Source organism: Leguminivora glycinivorella, chromosome 13 (assembly GCF_023078275.1).
Source record: "Leguminivora glycinivorella isolate SPB_JAAS2020 chromosome 13, LegGlyc_1.1, whole genome shotgun sequence".
NCBI classification, from domain to species: Eukaryota; Metazoa; Arthropoda; class Insecta; order Lepidoptera; family Tortricidae; genus Leguminivora; species Leguminivora glycinivorella.
Window position 1 is genome coordinate 16,075,372 of NC_062983.1, and position 21,042 is coordinate 16,096,413.

At 36.4% G+C, this 21,042-nt stretch overlaps 1 protein-coding gene across 1 annotated transcript in view; it reads right to left on the reverse strand.

Moving 5' to 3' along the window:
- LOC125232308 (helicase SKI2W) overlaps positions 1-20,460 on the reverse strand; it is a 44,733-nt gene extending 24,273 nt beyond the window's left edge. The window contains 18 exon segments of the mRNA XM_048137934.1: positions 7,926-7,932; positions 8,082-8,114; positions 8,117-8,403; positions 9,132-9,276; positions 9,971-10,127; positions 10,931-11,035; positions 11,269-11,395; positions 12,118-12,232; positions 13,978-14,115; positions 15,026-15,209; positions 16,415-16,646; positions 17,149-17,261; positions 17,557-17,825; positions 17,828-17,848; positions 18,147-18,326; positions 18,921-19,176; positions 20,036-20,209; positions 20,290-20,460. Of these exon segments, the coding sequence (XP_047993891.1) occupies positions 7,926-7,932; positions 8,082-8,114; positions 8,117-8,403; positions 9,132-9,276; positions 9,971-10,127; positions 10,931-11,035; positions 11,269-11,395; positions 12,118-12,232; positions 13,978-14,115; positions 15,026-15,209; positions 16,415-16,646; positions 17,149-17,261; positions 17,557-17,825; positions 17,828-17,848; positions 18,147-18,326; positions 18,921-19,176; positions 20,036-20,209; positions 20,290-20,328 (2,582 nt within the window). The 5' untranslated portion in view covers positions 20,329-20,460.
- Positions 20,461-21,042: the final 582 nt, after the last annotated feature.

The following is a 21,042-nucleotide window of genomic DNA, read 5'->3' on the forward strand; positions in this document are numbered from 1 at the left end:
TATTTATTTATTTATAATGTATTCGGATGCTAACAATAATGAAAGTGCAGCGTTTGATACGGTACTCAGTGTCACTTGATTGATTGAGTTAAATTGATATACAATACATTTACATGAGATTATCCACAAATATTCATGAAAAAAACCCTGCCTGCTAAGCCGCGGTCCCGGCGGATTCGAATCCCGGTAAGGGCATTTATTTGTGTGATGAGCATAGATATTTGTTCCTGAGTCTTGGATGTTTTCTGTGTATATAAGTATGTATTTATCTATATAAGTATGTATTCGTATCGTCGCCTAGCACCCATAGTACAAGCTTTGCTTAGTTTGGGGCTAGGTTGATCTATGTAAGATGTCCCCCAATATTTTTGTTTATTATTTATTTACTTATAGTCATACTTGTTATGGAGAATTTTTGGCCAAAAGCTGCACTTTTGGATGGAAGCAAGCCGCTTTGCATGGTGATAGTAGACATTATAGTAAACGATTTTTTCCGAGGATATCGAAATTTCATCTCTTAGGAAGCCGAGCGTAGCGAAGTGTTTTATGAAAATGAAAAAAATTCTATCTTTTTATTGTATCGTCCGATTTTGACAAAACGTATCTCAAATGAAAGGTATTAATTTGTGTAATTTAAAAAAAATACAAAGAAAAAAAATTTAAAAGAAAAGTAAGAAAAAAAATAAAAAAGTAAATTTCCGTCTCGCACTGAATAACTTCAAAGAATGACAGACAAAATGTACAATGTCGATATACAAGTTTTTTTTAATCGAAGACAGATAAATTTTTAGTTGAAAACTGAAGACCGCATCGAAATCAGATCAGCATTTTTTAAGATACAAGTTGCCAAAGTTGGGAAAGATCGCTTTATAAGGCCACTTTGAAATTCCTTTGCCAGAAAGTCAGAAATAACATGTTTTTCTGACACAGAAAAATACATAGTAACAGTACACATCAAACTAAAATTAAAAATTCCGAGGATATTATAATTTCATCCCTTAGAACGACGAGCGTAGCGAGGTCGGTTACGAAAACCGAAAAAAAAATCTCATTTTTTTGTACGTCGTCCGATTTTGTCAAAACATGTTTCATTTGAAAGGTATTACTTTATGTAACTTAAAAAAAATATTGAAAAAAATTGAAAAAAATGTAAGATTTAAAAAAAAAAAAAACCTTAATTTTCGTATCACACTGAATAACCGCAAAAAACGGTAGACACGGTGTATAATTTCGATATATGATTTTTTTAAATTAAAGACAAATAAATGCATGATTATAAACTAAACTACTGATTCGATTTCGATTCGGTTTTTAGTTTATAATCATACATTTATTTGTCTTTAATTTAAAAAAATCATATATCGAAATTATACACCGTGTCTACCGTTTTTTGCGGTTATTCAGTGTGATACGAAAATTAAGGTTTTTTTTTTAAATCTTACATTTTTTTTCTAATTTTTTTCAATATTTTTTTTTAAGTTACATAAAGTAATACCTTTCAAATGAAACATGTTTTGTCAAAATCGGACGACGTACAAAAAAATGAGATTTTTTTTTCGGTTTTCGTAACCGACCTCGCTACGCTCGTCGTTCTAAGGGATGAAATTATAATATCCTCGGAATTTTTAATTTTATTTTGATGTGTACTGTTACTATGTATTTTTCTGTGTCCGAAAAACATATTATTTCTGACTTTCTGGCAAAGGAATTTCAAAGTGGCCATATAAAGCGATCTTTCCCAACTTTGGCAACTTGTATCTTAAAAAATGCTGATCTGATTTCGATGCGGTCTTCAGTTTTCAACTAAAAATTTATCTGTCTTCGATTAAAAAAAAACTTGTATATCGACATTGTAACATTGTACATTTTGTCTGTCATTCTTTGAAGTTATTCAGTGCGAGACGGAAATTTACTTTTTTTATTTTTTTCTTACTTTTATTTTAAATTTTTTTTTCTTTGTATTTTTTTTTTAATTACACAAATTAATACCTTTCATTTGAGATACGTTTTGTCAAAATCGGACGATACAATAAAAAGATAGAATTTTTTTCATTTTCATAAAACACCTCGCTACGCTCGGCTTCTTAAGGGATGAAATTTCGATATCCTCGGAAAAAATCGTTTACTATGATGTCTACTATCACCATGCAAAGCGACTTGCTTCCATCCAAAAGTGCAGCTTTCTTTTCATAACCAGTATGACTATTATTAAATAAGGTAGTAGTGCCACTCAAGGAGTAATTTTTGATATAAATCGCTTTAATATCGTAAATGTGTTAATTTTACTTTAAAATTTGTTTTCCAAATGAGCTTCTTAAAAATTGCAATGGTATTTCTGTCATTCACAATATTCGAATTATTCGTTTTATCCGGATTTTAACGTGCAAATTATCCGAATTTCAAAATCAGCGGATATATCCGGATTACAATACAAGCCCTATTCGGTGTCACTCCTAAAGTAGGTACTTACAGGCGACCGTACCGACATATGTCAATTAGGGACGCAGTTATTTGTAAAAAAATGAGAAAGCCTTATACGGTCAACCGGGGTGGCTTTAAAACGCAGGGGTGACTTTGAAAATTTAGTTTTAAAGTCATACTGTAAGTAAATTCGCGATTTTCTATGGTAGATTTACAAGAATATTTATTGATCTATTATCTATCTACTAATTACATGAACAGTTTCAGTAAATAATGAATGATGTTAATTTTAAAGCCGTTCAAATACCATCAAAGTAACCCCAAATTTTCCTAAAGCCACCCCGGTTGACGTAGCTCTCCCGCTCTTACAATCCCGTACTTGTTGGACCTTGGTCGGTTTGGTCGTCTGTAGACAGTGTAGACACTAATACACTCGCCAACTACAGTTGTGTATTCCATGTAGATACACCAAGGGCCCAATTCTCAAAAGCTTGTAACTTATTGTAATAATTTTCTAGAAATGTAAGTACATTATGCAAAATAAATAAGATATTTTTATTGCAGATAAAAGCTTTGACATAGATGATGAAGATCTAGCCTTCAAAAAAAAATATATAGAGAAAAAACTACCCCATATCCAAGCGATTCTGATGACCTTGAGTTGGATGTAAGTGCTTATAGTGTGAGAAAGCTGTATAAAATATAATCTGCACTAATTTGTATAAATATGTGTGTTACTTAATCTGTGTGAATTTGTAATAGTGATATGTTTTTAAATGTTTTTAAGGACCAAGATGCAGTCCTTGAGAGAGCACAACCCATGCAATCCATTTATAGTGAACCGGAACCGGACGCGATGTGCCCTTGTTCATGCAAGCGTAATATAGTTGCAGTCGTTATAAGAAAAAGTTAGAACAAGTTCCCGAAGAGAATTTACGGGCTTGTTTAGAAGATCTCGAAAATAAAATAGAAAAATATTATTAAATGTGTATCAAGATTATGTGTACTCTATCATAATTTTAGCTTCAGTGTAAAAGTCAATCATATTTTGGTACATTCGTTAGTGAAATATCGTTATAAAATAAGGGTTATTCCACTAGTCAGAGTTACCACTAAGTTGTTACCAGTGGTAACTACAATGTTATTTTCCCATAGGCAATTACTGGAAAGATTATATCATAAGATTCATAAGTTTTGTTTTATTTTATACACATGTAAAGCATGACCAGAAATATATGACTACGCGCCATGTAGCGGAATTTCATTAAAACTATTTTCTTCATAGTCATCATACTATACTGAACTGTCACTCCATACATCAGAATAACAGCGCACTCCTGCCTGACAATAGTTATTTATATTTCTGGTCAGGCTTTAGTTTCTTAACCATACTTACCATATCCAACGCGATCAATGTTATTTTCACCAAATCTAATGGCAACAGCTGAGACTGTTTCCTCACCTTTAATTGATTGGCCTCAATGGCCACTGCGTAAGAGTCGTTAGAGGTGCACATTGACTTGCCTAATATCAAGGACGATAGATACCGGGACTGACAAAGCCCATACAAAAGTTTACCTCTGAAATGTCCCATACATTTCCGAGCGATTATTTCCGAAAAAATTAACAATATCAAAAAATGTTAATAGTAAACCCCTATTCATTTTTTAATACCTATCCAACAATAGGTATATCACACGTCAGGGTTGAAATGAAAAATAAATCTCTCCCCACTTTACGTGTAGGGGGGCGGGCACCCTAATAATGTTCTCATGCAATGATTAGTTGGTTTCGATTTAGCTTAATATATTTTTTGTTCTTATTTATGGTGTCTGTATTTAGCTCTGCCGTGAAAAATATTTAAAGAAATAAGGAGGCCGTTTCATCATCGCCACCAGTACAAAACAAGGTCCCACGTAAGAAGAAAATAAACATCGACGACTTCGATACAGGCACAAGCTTCATGAATTTTAGGCTGTGTGGAAGTAGCAAGTCTTCAAACCTAGCTTATTAAATTGTCATTCTCTAAAACCATGCTTTAATTTTCTACAAATATTAACGCGAAACGAAACCCAGTACTCGCTGTCCCGATTATACATGACGTCGGCACATTATTGCCATATGAAAACGATTTGTAGCGACACTCTTCCAGGGTCAAATAAAAACTTGTCAGGCTTTAGTTACTAAAAAAAATCCGGATTTAATCCGGAGTTCGGATTTTGCCCTAAAAATAATCCGAAAATCCGGATTTTATATTATTGCAATCCCTAGGTATAACCCAATCCTTTCAGAAAATATTTACTTTATCACAAAATTATTTTAAACTTTCTTTTTGACATCGAAAAGGCTTTAGTTTTTTACATACCGAATAACTTTATTTCGGTATCATGATTCCTTTTAAGATAATTACATTATGTATAAGGTAAGTAATAATATTTAGAATACCTAAAATATGACAAATTTGCATTCTATTCAAATCAGTACGAGTATACTTCACGGAGTCCAAAACTATACGCAAATCAGAAGTCCAAAACTAGAAAAATATAGATAGAGACTATAGAGAGCGATTGCGGGCGCCGGTCGGCTCGAGTGCGAGTACTTGCGCCGCCGGCGTACGCGTCTGTGTGCGTGCGCCACGCGCACACACAACTTTACTATACAGGGCCTCTCTGTGGGTTCCGCCCCCGTCAACGCGACGGCGATAAAGACCTAAAAATCTGAATTCGTGCTTGCCTCCTGTATCGTCTTAATCCTTTAATGATTCCGTTAACGTGAAACTTTAAGTAGACAGGTTTTATGAAGACAATTGGCCGGTGAGCCCTACAATTTTAAAATTTGCCGCCCTTTATACATGGTGTATATTCTATGCTGTTTCTTCCTATCTTAATAGTTTCAATATCAAGCATACACTATCACTGCACGTTCGCTGTTTATACGCCGAAAGTTGCAACTCAAGTAAATGAAGTAAACAAAACAAACAACCTACCTTCACCTTCATTGCCGGCCGCGGCCGGCCGGCTAACCGAAACAGAAATATACATGAACTTCGTGTGAAAAAGAGACAGCGAAAGGCGGCTCGTGCGTCGGCGAAAACGTTCGGCTCTGGCGCTCGCTACAGTCGCTATACCTACTCCCGCGCGGCTCGGAACGAAATAATATTGGTTTTAGGAACGCTAAAATTCTGTTCGTTCATTTAAACGTTACTGTAAGGAACTGTTCTTTGAGGGAACGAAATAAGAACCGAAACCGAAATTAATTTGTTCCCACTGAACAAAATTTATAATGAACCGTTCGTTTAGGGAACGATATAAGAACCGTAACCGAAATTATTTTGTTCCCATTGAACAAAATTTATAGGTAACGGTTTAAGAACGATATCAAATGGTATTTGGGAACGGGTTCCGATCCCTGGTACGAATATGTATGTATTTTACCTATATAAATATTTATACTGGGGAAACTTCATACAACCCACATAGCCAGTATCTCGACGCTATGGTCGCTAGGGTAAAAAATACTTCCTTGCATTATCGCTTACAATTTTTTCCATTTTGCTTATACTTATTGCAAACGTAAACACATAAAAGGCAAGCAAACAACGATCTTCTTACAGCACTTTGAATGTAATAGTTATTACGGATGCAGGATACTCGCCGATGCCTACTTAAATACTAATCCCTTCCCACTGAGCCACCTGCATTTTACACTGCCTATCTCTATCCTTGTCCCCGACCCCGTCCCCGTCCCGTCCCTACCCCCTACTCTCCCTATCCCTATCCCTATCTCCGTCCCCGTCCCCTATTCCTATCCCTATCCCTATCCCTATCTCTATCCCTATCCCTATCCCTAACCCTAACCCGTTCCTGTCCCTGTCCCTGTCCCTGTCCCTGACCCTGTCCCTGTCCCTGTCCCTGTCCCTGTCCCTGTCCCTGTCCCTGTACCTGTCCTTGCCCCTGTCAAATTATCATGCTAGGAGGTGAACTTTGAAAAATCCTTTCTTAGTGCTCCTCTAAGGAACTTCCGTGTCAATTTGAAATCTGTTGAACCAGAAGTAAAGATAAAAACTAAACCTATACTTATGGCTATTTTAGATATTTTAATCCCGTTTCACAACAACAGGGGGGAAAATTGCTTTTCCACCTCATTAGATTTTAAAATCGTTGTATTTATCGTGATCAGCGACCCGATAAACCATAAAAACGATACCCATATTGTGATTTTGACTTTACCCCCTTTGCACCCCTTTAGGAGTAAAATTTTCAAAAAAAACCTGAAACATGTATTTAGTCATATGTCTTTAGGAATCCTCTTGTGAAGTTTCGAATAAAACAGTGAAACTAACATTGTTTCCCCATACAAACTTTGAACCCCCATTTGACCCCCTTAGGAGGCGAATTTTGAAAAATCCTTTCTTAGAAGTCATCTACACTATATATAAGGAACCTATGTGCCAAATTTTAAATCTCTAGGACCAGCGGTTTCGGCTGTGTGTTGATATGTCAGTTAGTCAGTCAGTCAGTTTCTTCTTTTATATATTTTTTGATATTTAAACCCCATGGCACTATAACAGGGGAGAAGGTATTTCACTTCCACCTCGTTAGATTTTAAAAGCGTTGTATTTATCGTGATCAGCGACCCGATTAATCATAAAAACGATACCCATATTGTTTTTTTGACTCACCCCCTTTTCACCCATTTAGGGGTTAAATTTTCAAAAAACCTGAAACACGTATTTAGTCATATGTTTTTAGGATCCCTCCTGTGAAGTTTCGAATAAAACAGTGAAACTAACATTGTTTCCCCATACAGACTTTGAACCCCCATTTGACCCCTTAGAAGGCGAATTTTGAAAAATTCTTTCTTAGTGCTCATCTACACTATATAAAGAACCTACGTGCCAAATTTGACATCTCTAGGACCAGCGGTTTCGGCTGTGCGTTGATATGTCAGTCAGTCAGTCAATATCTTCTTTTATATATTTTTTTGATATTTAAACCCCATTGCACCAAAACAGGGGAGAAGGGGTTTCACTTCCGCCTCGTTAGATTTTAAAAACGTTGTATTTATCGTGATCAGCGACCCGATAAACCATAAAAACGATACCCATATTGATTTTTTGACGTTATCACCCCCTTTTCACCCTTTTAGGGGTTAAATTTTCAAAAAACCTGAAATACGTATTCAGTCATATGTCTTAAGGAATCTTCCTGTGAAGTTTCGAATAAAATAGTCAAACTAATCTTGTTTCCCCATACAAACTTTGAACCCCCATTTGACCCCCTTAGGAGGTGAATTTTGGAAAATCCTTTCTTAGTGCTCCTCTACACTGTATAAGGAACCTACGTGCCAAATTTGAAATCTCTAGGACCAGCGGTTTCGGCTGTGCGTTGATATGTCAGTCAGTCAGTCAGTCAGTCAGTCAGCTTCTTCTTTTATATATTTAGATTTATATATTATATATATCGTTGTCTGAGTACCCACAACACAAGCCTTCTTGAGCTTACCGTGGGCCTCAGTCAATCTGTGTAAGAATGTCCTATAATATTTATTTATTTATTTTTATCTTGGCTACGTCATTCGTGGACTCACAAAGTCGCCTTTTAAGTGTAATACATTAAGTTTGGTGTTGTTAAAAAAAATAGAACAACACCCCCAATTACCTGTAGAATTCAAATAAATCCCAAGTTGGTTATATAAGGTCCCGCCGAGAATATCAGAATCTTCCCCGGCACAAATTCCTTCAACACCTTAGGCTGGTTCAACAAAATCGGCATGATATCATTCAACACATCGATATACGTCGCTGCGGTATCATAGAAGCTAGCTAGAGGTGCCAAGTGTGGGGGGAGCGGTGTACTACATTTTTCTGAGTATTCCTTTTCGGCGATCTGCAGTTGTTTCTTGTAGTTGTCCGATTGGAGTATTTGGTCGAACTCGCGGAAGGAACGCTGCATCATGCCTTCGACTGAGACTGTTGCTACTCTGAAAATGTAGGGCATTTTTTTAAAATGAGATCGTTCTTGAATAGGATAAACGATGTCAAGGAAATATAGATATGCTTATAGATAGACAGACAATTTCTTTATTCATAACCATACAACGTATTGACATCAGATCAGATAATAACAACAAAGGAAAGATATTTTTAATTACTTTTTATTTATTGGTGGTGGTATATTATTCCAGCATTAGCTTGCGCGGAATCGAAAACTACCATCAAAAGTTGTAGGCAGAAAGTTGAGGAATGTGTAACTATTGTTTGTGAGTTTCTTACTAGGTGTTAAATGCTTTTAGGTTAACTTGGTGACAGATTTTGCAAGTGCACAGAAAAAAGCGCTGGTGGCCTAGCGGCAAGAGCGTCTGACTTTCAATCCGGAGGTCGCGGGTTCGGACTTCGGCTCGTACCAATGAGTTTTTCGGAACTTATGTGCGAAATGTCATTTGGTATTTGCCAGTCGCTTTTCGGTGAAGGAAAACATCGTGAGGAAACCGGACTAATCCCAATAAGGCCTAGTTACCCTTCGGGTTGGAGTCACTTTAGTAAAACTAGTGTCTACGCCAATCTTGGGATTAATTGTTAAAGCTGACACCAGGCTCCCATGAGCCGTGGCAACAAGGAGGATGATGATGATGACCGCACTTGCATAGAATGATGACTGTTCTTGTCCTGTGTCATTAAGGTGGCAAATACCTGCCCTTGTCATATTTACCTCAGCAAGCTCAGTATCATAGCGTAAGTCAGCCTGAACTGAGAGGACAGCTTCTGAGGAATGCCCATCATCATGCCTTTGAGCTTCACCTGGTCAGGGACACCGTCTTTACACAGAATGATGACTGTTCCGGTGTCGTCGAGCCCTGGCGAACAAATAAGTGAGTATTAGAGAATCTACGCTGAAGTTTGGGAAGCTGTAGGTAGTTATTTTTTAATACTACGTCGGTGGCAAATTAGCATACGGTCAGCCTGATGGAAAGCGGCCACCGTAACCTATGGACGTCTGCAACTCAATTGGTGTCACATGCGCGTTGCCGACCCATTAGACACTTGTACACTCCCTTTTGTTGTGTTAAGTACACAGCAAAAAGGAGTGTACAAGTTCTAAGAAGGGTTGTGAAGTTTCCAGTAGCTTTAGTACGAGATATATAATTTATTATTATTATTTAATAAGCAGGCAGGCAGTTAAAGAACTGATATAGCCTGTATCCAGTGATCATTATGACAGTAATCATAGCAGAGTATTTTTAAACTGGTTCACATTTTGTGCTGAGACCGCGTCTTCTGGGAGTTTGTTCCAAGATCTCAACTCGATTTGACATTACAAAATGCTTTTCGATGAAAATAACACTGTAAGATTGGATCACTCACTTCCCAAGCTATCAACATCACCCCACAAAGTCCAGTCTAGTCAAAAGAATTCCAACATAAAATCAGGGGTCGGTCACATTCCCGATTGGGTGATTCTGGTAACGCTCGCATGACATGCGCGATTTTCTGTCGTCTATGCATGACTATGACGGTCAACAAGCTATAGTATCTTACTGTTGTACTAACCTCTCCTGCCAGCTCGTCCCGCCATCTGAATGTATTCAGCGGGGGCCAGAATTCTTCGCTCGAGACCATCGAATTTGGTTGTTTCGTCGAACACCACTGTTCGTGCGGGCATGTTCACTCCCATGGCAAATGTCTCCGTTGCGAATAGGATTTTCACCTGATTACAAAAATGAAAGAGGATATTACTCATAATAAAATGGTAGCTTGATTGTTAACACTTAACAATTAATAGGCATCGTAAAATAAAATAGGGTTTCTTTATAATATGTTGGCGGAAGGTAGTGGAGATATCACTCGATGGCAAAGTTTGTTTAACCTTCGTGACTTGAAACCCTCGCAACGCTCAAGATTCCACTATTGGAATCTTTCACTTTCTCGGGTATCAATATTGGCACGTGCGGTTAAACATGCCCCCTTGTAAAACAAATAATCATTAAGTCACTGGTATTGTAAATAAATGCAAACAATTTTTTCTAGAAAGTAGTTTAAACAGGAATTATCAAAAAAAAAAAAACAGGGACCGATTTTTTAATTTCGAACGCACGACGAAAGGATGTTTTTGCAAAAGGACGGCTAGTCATTTTAAATCTAGTGGTAAAGACCACTCGATTTCGATTATGTTAGTAGAATTTAAATCGCTAGTAGTGGAGATATTTTTGGACGAAGTTCACGAAATCGAATGGTCGACATTCAAAAATCGGCCCCCAGAATACGAAAATGACTTACGTTAAAACCGAAATAAATTACACATATGAAAGAAAAAGTGATCAAGGCCTCTAGTGCCTGAGGCTGGAATCGAACCAGCGTACTCTGCAATCGCGGCAGATGCCTGTTTATCCGCTCGGCCACCCAGGTCACAGTTGCTGAGGTCGAAATTATCTCTCATATGAGTAAGATAGCACAAGTTGAAATATTTTCAATAGATTATAATTTGACTTGTGTTAATTAGAAATGACTTACGTGTCCTGACTGGAACAACATTTCAACGATTTCCTTGAGAAGGGGCAGAATGCCACTGTGATGTACTCCAATACCGTTTTCAAGCACCCTTTGTAACCGTAGAACCTGTCAAGAAGTAACTTAGTTAAGATTAGCTAAAGGCTAGAATCATATCTCTTGGATATAACCGGGCAGAGTACTGTTTTCACTGGATTTTAAACGATTTGAATTGGGCTCACTGTGTTATGTCTACATTCAGCGTATTATCTAAAATCTCGGAAATACATTTCACATTCACTGTCTTTGCAAGTAATTTTTAAGATAAATAGTTTTGTATTTAGTTGAAATTTACAACGTACTTGAGGCAACCTTCTGTCAGGCTCTTTAAGTCGCTGAAGGCACCTCTGGAAGAAGTTCCGTATGTGTCCCTTCTCGTGTGCCGTAGTCAAGTCAACTGACATGAGATTCTCTGCGTTTTGATCGCATCTGAAACACACAAATATGTATATTTTTCTCCAATATGCTGAGAAATGTTTACCTTAAAATTAAAAAAAAAGGTTTCAAAAGGTCCATTTTGGACCTGCCGTTGTGTGTGTTTGTTGTGTTTGTAATGTTTATCTTATTGTAGCTGAAATAGAACGGAAAGTTCTTCTTTATGGCCTAATTCAAATAAAATAAAAAGATCAAACCAATCAAATTGAATTGATTGTGTAATTATTGTACATATTGTTTTCGTCCAGAATAAGAAATTAAAATATCCAGCCAATTTAACGTTTAAAAATTATTAAGCAAGGCGTATTTTAAAGTGTCGTTTATAATAAATAAATAAATATTATAGGACATTCTTACACGTATTGACCGAGTCCCACGGTAAGCTCAAGAAAGCTTGTGTTGTGGGTACTTAGACAACGATATATATAATATACAAATACTTTTATACATAGAAAACATCCATGACTCAGGAACAAATATCTGTGCTCATCACACAAATAAATGCCCTTACCGGGATTCGAACCTAGGACCGCGGCTCAGCAGGCAGGGTCACTACACGCTGAGCCAGACCTGTCGTCAAAAGGAAGGATGAAACAGGAGCACTTTGCTTGTTGGTGAGAATTTCTCAAATAGCAGGAGTTATTTCGAATGATCTAGCTAGACCGTAAGGTAGATAGATCCCCAAAGGTACGTTACCATTATAATTGAAAACGAACCTGTTCCTAGATAAAGTAAAGGCGACCACCGGCAACTTATCGTTCTGTCTCAAATGGTCGATGAACGCCACCCACATGGTCTGCTCCGCTTTAGGATTCAAGAACTGTTTGCCACCTGAATAAAACACAATTATTTATATAGTACCATTTATTTTTATTTAGTAGTTATTTTTTTATTTAGTAGTTATTTGTATAGTAGTTGTGTAGTATTAATTATTTAGTAGTGTAGTAGTTTAAGTAGTTATATAGTCCTGTGTGGTGACGGGTTAAGAATTCACCACCCCTTTCTTCCCGTGGGTGTCGTAGAAGGCGACTGTGGGATATGGGTTAAATTGTGGCGTAGGCGAGAGGCTGGCAACCTGTCACTGGAATGCCACAGTTTCGTTTTCTTTCAACCCCTTATTTGCCAAAAGTGGCACTGAAGCGTTATTAGTTATTAGTTTCATGTGCTCTGCCTACCCCTTTATGGGATACAGGCGTGATTGTATGTATGTATGTATTTATATAGTTACAAATAGGGAACAAATCAAATTATTTTATTAATATTTTTTTGATTTGTTGTTTTTCAAGTCACACTACTATATATAAATAATAAACTGAAATAGATACCATACACCAGGGTCTTCAGCTTACGCGACTAAAGACCCGGGTTGGATTCCCGGCTCGGCCACCAGTGGGCCTTGTCGTTTTTTCTTTCGTATATAAATAAATAAATATTATAGGACATTCTTACACTGATTGACTGAGGCCCACGGTAAGCTCAAGAAGGCTTGTGTTGTGGGTATTCAGACAACGATATATATAATATATAAATACTTATATACATAGAAAACATCTATGACTCAGGAACAAATATCTGTGCTCATTAAATGCCCTTACCGGGATTCGAACCCGGGACCGCGGTGTATGATATCTATTTCAGTTTATTATTTATATAGTTACTAGTTGTTGCCCGCGGCTTCGCTCGGGTTAAATTCTAAAATTGCGGAATGCTCCATAGAAACTTCCACGTCCCATTTTAGGGTAGTGGGGCTAGGGTTGTAAAAAAACGTTTTTTTTTCTGGCTTGAAAAAAAAACATGAAAAAAAACCGTGAAAAAAAAAACAGTTTTTTTTCTGGAGTATGTTTTTTTTCAAAAGTACGAAATCTCAAAATTTGCAAAGTAGTTAATACTTTTATACGGTTTTTTAGACTTAATGTTAACTATTAAACGAATTTAATCAAATAACTTTAATTTCTGGTCTTATAAAAGTAACATTTACGAAATCTGTAGTTTGTAGTTATCACTATTTACTGTTGGCAACACCACCGCCTCTCCACGCTACACGCCGCATCGGGGATTCCCCAATAAACGTTTGTATACTGAATTAAAATGTACGTTATTGTTATTGAAACACGTTACAACTCACGAAAAACCGTTATTGTCGTATTATTTGTTCATCTGAAAAAAAACCATATTTAGAAAAAAAACCAAGGTGCTCGGTTTTTTTTCATGTATTTTTTCATAATTCTGAAAAAAAACATTTGGTTTTTTTTCTATTTACAACCCTAAGTGGGGCATCACTGGCATTAGATAAAGACAGTAAGTAGCCTATGTCACTCTCCTCTCCAATCAATGAGAAAAAGGAATAAACGTCGATATAAAGCTCTTTTTAGCTATCATCGACGGAAGTACATGTTATAGTATAAGACATTTTGATCGCCAAGATTTCCTGCATCAAGTCTAAAAATTCAATTTTTTGGCATTTTTAGCCGCGTGCATCATTTGATATTTTGGTCGGTTATATGCAAGACTTAAAATATTTATGCATATCTAATTTAATGCGTAAGAAATATTTCTATAAAATAAATGTTTATTACCTTTAGGTCCAAAGTTTTTCTTGAAATCATTCTCTCTGGCCTTTTTAGCGGCGACGGCGTCATTGTATCCTCGAAGTCTGAAGTTACCTTCCTGATCTAACACCATGAACCTTTCATTCTTAGATTTGCCACCAGAACCTAGAATGATACAAAAATTTACATACATAACGCACTATCAGCTGCAAAAGTGCATGGAGAAATTATGAATGAATTCATTGATAAATTAGCCTTGCACTTTTGCAGCTGATAGTACATTCACGCCTGTAATCCCGAAATGGGTACACAAAACAGATGAGACAGCGCTCCTCTTAGAAACAAAAGGGTTTAAAACGAAATTATTATATTGCAGTTTGCAGTGGTAGGTTGTTAGCATGTCGCCCATACCACAATTGAATCCATATCCCACAATCTACTTCTACGATCCCCACATGATGGCAGGGTTTTAGAATGTATTAGATTGATCTGATGCAAGTACGCAGTAATGGAAATTTGCAGGATTCGATTCCCCTTATAATTTTGAATATGTACCCATAGCTGTACAATTTCAAGTTTGCGGTTTTGTTGTAAATTAAATAAATATATAAACAAATAAATATTATAGGACCTTTGAAGCCCAAAAGCTCAAGAAGGGTTGTGTTGTGGGTACTCAGACAACGATATATTTAATATATAAATACTTATATACATAGAAAAATTGACTCAGGAACAAATATCTGTGCTCATCACACAAATAAACTACCGGGATTCAATAGTTAAATGCGCCAGAGTCAAATTGTACATAATTTAAGAAAACTTTCGGCTGAGAATTTACACATCAAATACTTTCAATAGTTAAATAGATAATTTTATTTTTAACGAAACGAAACTTCTTCACCACCCTAAGGCGTTCAAGAATTGAAGGAAGGCATGGATAAATTCGCACACATCCAGCAGGCCTCCTTGGCTCAGTTAGCGAGAGCGACGGCTCCGGCAAAGCCGTAAGTCGCAGGTCGAGTCCTGCCGGTGTGGATTTTTTAATTTTTCCTTTATTTTAAAAATAAGATCATACCTGTGTAGAGGTAATGGCAGAGTGGCACTGGCCGTTTCGGTGTTGAAACCACGTAGACCCGCCGTTTTTTCGTCCGGCCGACCCAGTCGGCAAACTGCAGAGTATTCGGTACGGTCGCACTCAACATCACTATGCTCACGTGGGCTGGGAGCAAAATTAACACCTCCTCCCATACGTGGCCTCGCTGGAAATAAAAGAAAATCCATGAATTTTAGACTAACAATGAATAAATCAAGAAGGTATACGGTGCCTATCGATTTTTCAGTGTGAATAACATAATTTAGCAATAGCGTGTTTAAGGATGCATATTATATTCCTTACGGACCTTTTAAATATTTTTTTACCATTTATCGATATAATTGTGATTGAAGAAGATAGCGGCTAAACTCATTGTGAACCACCTAGAATAGGGTTCTCCAAATTGTATTGTTTTGTTTATCTAGTTTTTAAATTACGAATAAATATGTTGATTGATTGATTGATATTGCCTCAGGGCCATATTGCTGATCAGACAATGTCGCACGGGCCACTATCAATTTTATTTTGCTCCGTCCAGTTCCTTTGATCAAACAGTGGTTCCAGACTGGCTGTTATAAATGTTATACATTATTGTTTGATGGGGACAGCGTAATGCCAATGCCATCGCGCAGTCCCACCATGCTATATAACACTATAGCTTTTGCCTGCGGCTTCGCACGCATTAAATTCGAAAATGGCGGAATGCTCCGTACAAATTTCCACCAAGCATTTTAGGGAAGTAGGGTGTTAGAAAGAGACAAAAAGTAGCCTATGTCACTCTCCATCCCTTCAACTATCTCCACTGAAAAAATCTCGTAAATTCGTCGGTCCGTTTTGCCGTGAAAGACGGACAAACAAACAGACACACACACTTTTCCCTTGCCCTCCCACACTGTTATAAAATCATACTAATATTATAGGTAGTTTCAACTCAGTTGAGGCCACGCACACAAAACCAAAACCTTATAATCAATCCTAACGAATCAGATGAAGATGTGCCAAGTGACGGTGGTTTATAAAAGGATTTGTTCATTATTCTTTACTGCTTTTAATACCATTAATGATAAGTATATCAATAATTAATAATGTTTTTCAAAAATATATTAATTCTTTTTTTTTACATTCACTCACTCATTTCATTCATTAATTTTTTTGCAATCAGTACTAATCTTCATTTAGCTGTGTGTGTTATCATTCACTTCAACCTCCGTGGAATTACCTATATAAATGGAAAAGTGTGTGTGTCTGTTTGTTTGTCCGCACCAAATAACGGGCTGAACCTACGAGTGTCCGCGAGTCGGTTTTGAACGCTAGGCGGGCCATGGTTTGGAAACGTTTGGCTTTGATGATAAGAGTCATTAAAATACATACCTCAGCATTATTAATATAGTGCACTTCATCGAATATCACAAACTCCAAGTCCCTGGTAACATCCGACCCGCAATACAGCATGGACCTCAAGATTTCAGTCGTCATGACTAGACAGGGCGCCGTGGCGTTTATTTGAAGGTCTCCGGTTAGGAGGCCCACTTCACCGAACATCTTGTTGAAATCGTTATACTTCTGGTTGGAGAGCGCTTTGATTGGTGAGGTGTATATTGCCCTAGAAACATTAATGATATGCACATGTATAATCTACTGCACAAAACATATAATGTTAAGTACCATGTACATGTTTTAACCAATGTTTGAAAGCAAGTTGAATGTTCAAACAAAATTATGACAATTTAATTTTTTATGTGTATAGGTACAATAGTAAAGTATCGTTAGTATTGTATCTAACTCTTGATACAGATATAAATAAATAACAAGTCATTTATTGCTTGCGAGATTTGGCAGGAGCAGTCTAATGCACCCAAATATTTAATTAAGTACCTAATAATGCTCTAGTGAAAGAAAACATTCAGGAATAAAACCAAATTTCTGATTGCAATGTATGGATTATAAAAAGTTACCAAAAGCAAACTCTTGTGTGCTGCTTTGCCTTTCTTGCTTTGCTTTGTCGTTCCCTATTAAAATTACATCCATAAGTGCAGCTGTGTGCAGTCTACGTAAAACATTTCACAAACTCTAGGCTCTAGGGCTGAGATACAAAGAAAGAATACCTAGTACAATTTCTCCTAGACATGGCTATCGCGTATTCGGCGACTACAGTTTTGCCGGCCGACGTATGTGCGGCAACAAACACGTGATGACCCTCTTCTAACTTTAAAATAGCCTGTAACCAAACAATAAAGATTATTTAACTATAAAACAAATCTGGATTATAGTATCATGTAAATATGGTTGCTCACTATCATTACCTATAGGGAAAACAAAGGTATACTCAAAAATACTTTTTTATAAGCAAAAATACTAAGCAAAGCACAAGAAAAGAACATTGGTTAGTTTACATTCTTTTTAAAACTCATTGTCCTCATCCATTTTTAGAAATCACTACAGTTGACGCACACGAGGCTTACTAACAAATAAAACATCTTATCCTACTTTGAATTTTAAAAATCCCAGCTCACCTGTTTCTGGAAGTTATCCAACTCAAACGGATAAGAGTGCGCCATATCTTTTATTTTCTCCCTAAAATCTGGTACCGGTAAAGATACATCTATCATTTCTGCCCATTCTGTGCTGGTCACCCCAGTTCTCACTGAAGAGCTAGTGATGTTCAATATTGGTATCTCTGGTAGTTCTACTGGTGGTTGTATGATAGTGCTTTCAAGGAAGTTGTCATTGTCTGTTGAATCGGTTTCTGGTTGTTGTTGATTCTGTTTTGTTTTGGTTGGGGTTCATCTTCATCTTTCCAGAGGCCTGAAATAATATGAATATTTATTAGATGAGATGGGAAGAGTATGTAAACAATTTATTGAAGAACAATGTTGAACAATTTTGAACTTAGAAATAAAAATTAAATTAACTTATGGGAACAGTGATTTAAGTCCAACCAGAAGCAAGAAAATACATAACCAATCAATTTAATAGGCCTCAATATTGAAATAAATAATATTTAATACTGTGTCCTCAGAGATGTTTCTAATAATCCTCAGAATAAGAGTAATCAGTTAGCATACTCTTAAAAACAACCTTGTGGAAAGACTAAACGACTTACCTACTAAATGTGTATTGCTATCAATAACTTCTTCCAAATCAATATTAGCCTTAATATCAATATCATCCTTATCCACCCTTTCACCATCTGTCTTCACATGTTGTGGTCCATTGAGCATGGTGAATCCATCCTCTGCAAATATCACTCCTTCCTTGCACCCAGGCGGTATTGTTAAGATTTCTAAAAATATGGATAACAGTTAATATATAGCTATTTTCTACATACGGGGAAACCCATTAAACGCTTCTACGAGGGGTGTACCCGACAGTCGGGTTCTTGGTAGCGAAAGTGTTAATATATAGCTATTTTCTTAACCCCTGAAGCAAAAAAGACGGGGTTTTATAAGTTTGATGTGTCTGTCTCCCTGTCTGTCTGTCTGTGGCATCGTAGCTCCCGAACAGATGAATGGATTTAGATTTCGTTTTTTTTGTTTGAAAGCTGAATTAGTCGGGAGTGTTCTTACTTCTTAGCTATGTTTCATGAAAATCGGTTCACTATGTCGCAGTTGGGGTTTTTTTTTTCAAAATTTTATATAATCAAGTTACAGGACATGGCTACATGTAAGAATTTACACAGTATCAACAGAAAAAATGGTGTATTATTCAGCCATTGTAGTTCTATCTCATTTCTATCTTTATAATTTAAATATGTCTATATTTTAATCTGAGGTACCTCAAGCTAATCCAACTGGCAGCTTTAGCAGTCTTGATAGTTAGTGTATTTATCTCCCATTGAACAAAAGCAACACACTTACTAAATACAAATTCAACATACCTTCCCCCAAAAACTTCCCCACTTCCTCATTCTCAATATCTATATTAACATCCCCACACTGCGCCGCCTCCAACATCTTCTCCAGTTCTTCCTCAAAGCCAGCGGGCAGGAACGGGCTTTGTGTGGTCGCGCCGCGGGTTGACAAGCTCGGGGGCAGAGGTGCCCGGGACATGGACTGAAGGTCTTCATCATCTTCGATTGGTAGGCTTACTTCTTCAATGCCTGTTATTTCACCTGTTATAGGGTCTCGGACTACCTGAAAGATTATGTGGAACTTGTGATGAAAAAAAGGTATAATAAACAAAGAAATTAAGGTAAAATACATTTTTTTTTGTACTTGGGGCCAGCTGGCATACTGGATTCATGGCACTTAGAGCTGGATACCAAGCACAAAAAAAATAAAAACCGGCCAAGAGCGTGTCGGGCCACGCTCAGTATAGGGTTTCGTAGTTTTCCGTATTTTTCTCAAAAACTACTGAACCTATCAAGTTCAAAACAATTTTCATAGAAAGCCTTCATAAAGTTCTGCTTTCGTGATTTTTTTCATATTTTTTAAACTTATAGTTCAAAAGTTAGAGGGGGGGGGGGCACTTTTTTTTCCTTTAGGAGCGATTATTTCCGAAAATATTAATATTATCAAAAAACAATCTTAGTAAACCCTTATTCATTTTTAAATACCTATCCAACAATATATCACACGTTGGGGTTGGAATGAAAAAAAATATCAGCCTCCACTTTACATGTAGGGGGGTAGCCTAATAATACATTTTTTTCCATTTTTTATTTTTGCACTTTGTTGGCGTGATTGATATACATATTGGTACCAAATTTCAGCTTTCTAGTGCTAACAGTTACTGAGATTATCCGCAGACGGACGGACAGACTGACAGACAGACATGGCGAAACTATAAGGGTTCCTAGTTGACTACGGAACCCTAAAAACTCAACCATTTTACAATTTCATTATCAATGGTGTGCTCCTGCTCATATACCCTTAATGTTTGCAAACATTCACCAACAAGACTGGCTATGTCAGCCACTGGCAAGCATACCAGAGTCAGATGAGAAGTTGAAATTATATACTTAGTTAATTTATGTATATTTGCTTAAGTTACCTCTAACGTGGTGTAAGGATCTATCTCTTCATCGTCTATTTTAAACAATGAATCTAAATCTGTTGCTCTATGCCAGTGAGTCTGCGACTTCTCCCATTGATGGATTGACAGTCTCTCCGGTTTCAGTAAATATTCTTTAACACGTTCATTCAGATCCTCAAAAATCGGCGGAGGCTGAAACATATTGAAAATTTAATGTCAGGATAAAGTTTTATGAGACCTTTTTAAGTAGGCAAAACAGTAAAATGTTATACCTTGAGATCTGAAAACTCCTCTTCCGTATCTGACGGCATCTTCTATTAAGCAGAAATAATAACACAAATAAACAAACAAAGTGTAAAAATGAGGTTTTCGGCGAAACAAAATTGCAAAATATTTTCGTCTACACACGGCGAGAAGAATAGAGTAACGTTTAAATACTATTTATCTTCAGACATTTAGGTATGAAACAATAATTATAATATCAACTTTACATCATCTTAAAATATTTTGTTACAAAAAAATGAGTTAATTGTTATTTTTACATCTTAAGTGACTATGACTAGTGTAATATATTTTTCCATAATATTATTTTTAATGCAGAATATTTTACTATCTGAACGTTGATAAGTATACGTCAAGGTGACATCTAGTGTTGTACATAACCGGTGATAACCGGTACTAAACGCTTAACAAATTAAACGCAAAACCAATAAAGTCAATTATAATAAATAATGACAGTGAAATTATTTATCAAATAACTTAATAGTTATGAAGATAAATATTGCCAGATTTAATTATAATAATAGTTCTTTTAATTACAAATAGCTACAAATATTCGATATTTAGCAAATACCAACACAACCGTTACTGAACGAAAAAGAAAGAAACTGAAAAAAAAATGGCGGGAATGTCAAATGCACGTCAAATGCATTAAATTAATAATTTAACAATCATGGAGAATAGACGTATACGTTATCATTATTACATTTACAATATCAAAATTTGTTAAATTGGAAATATAATAT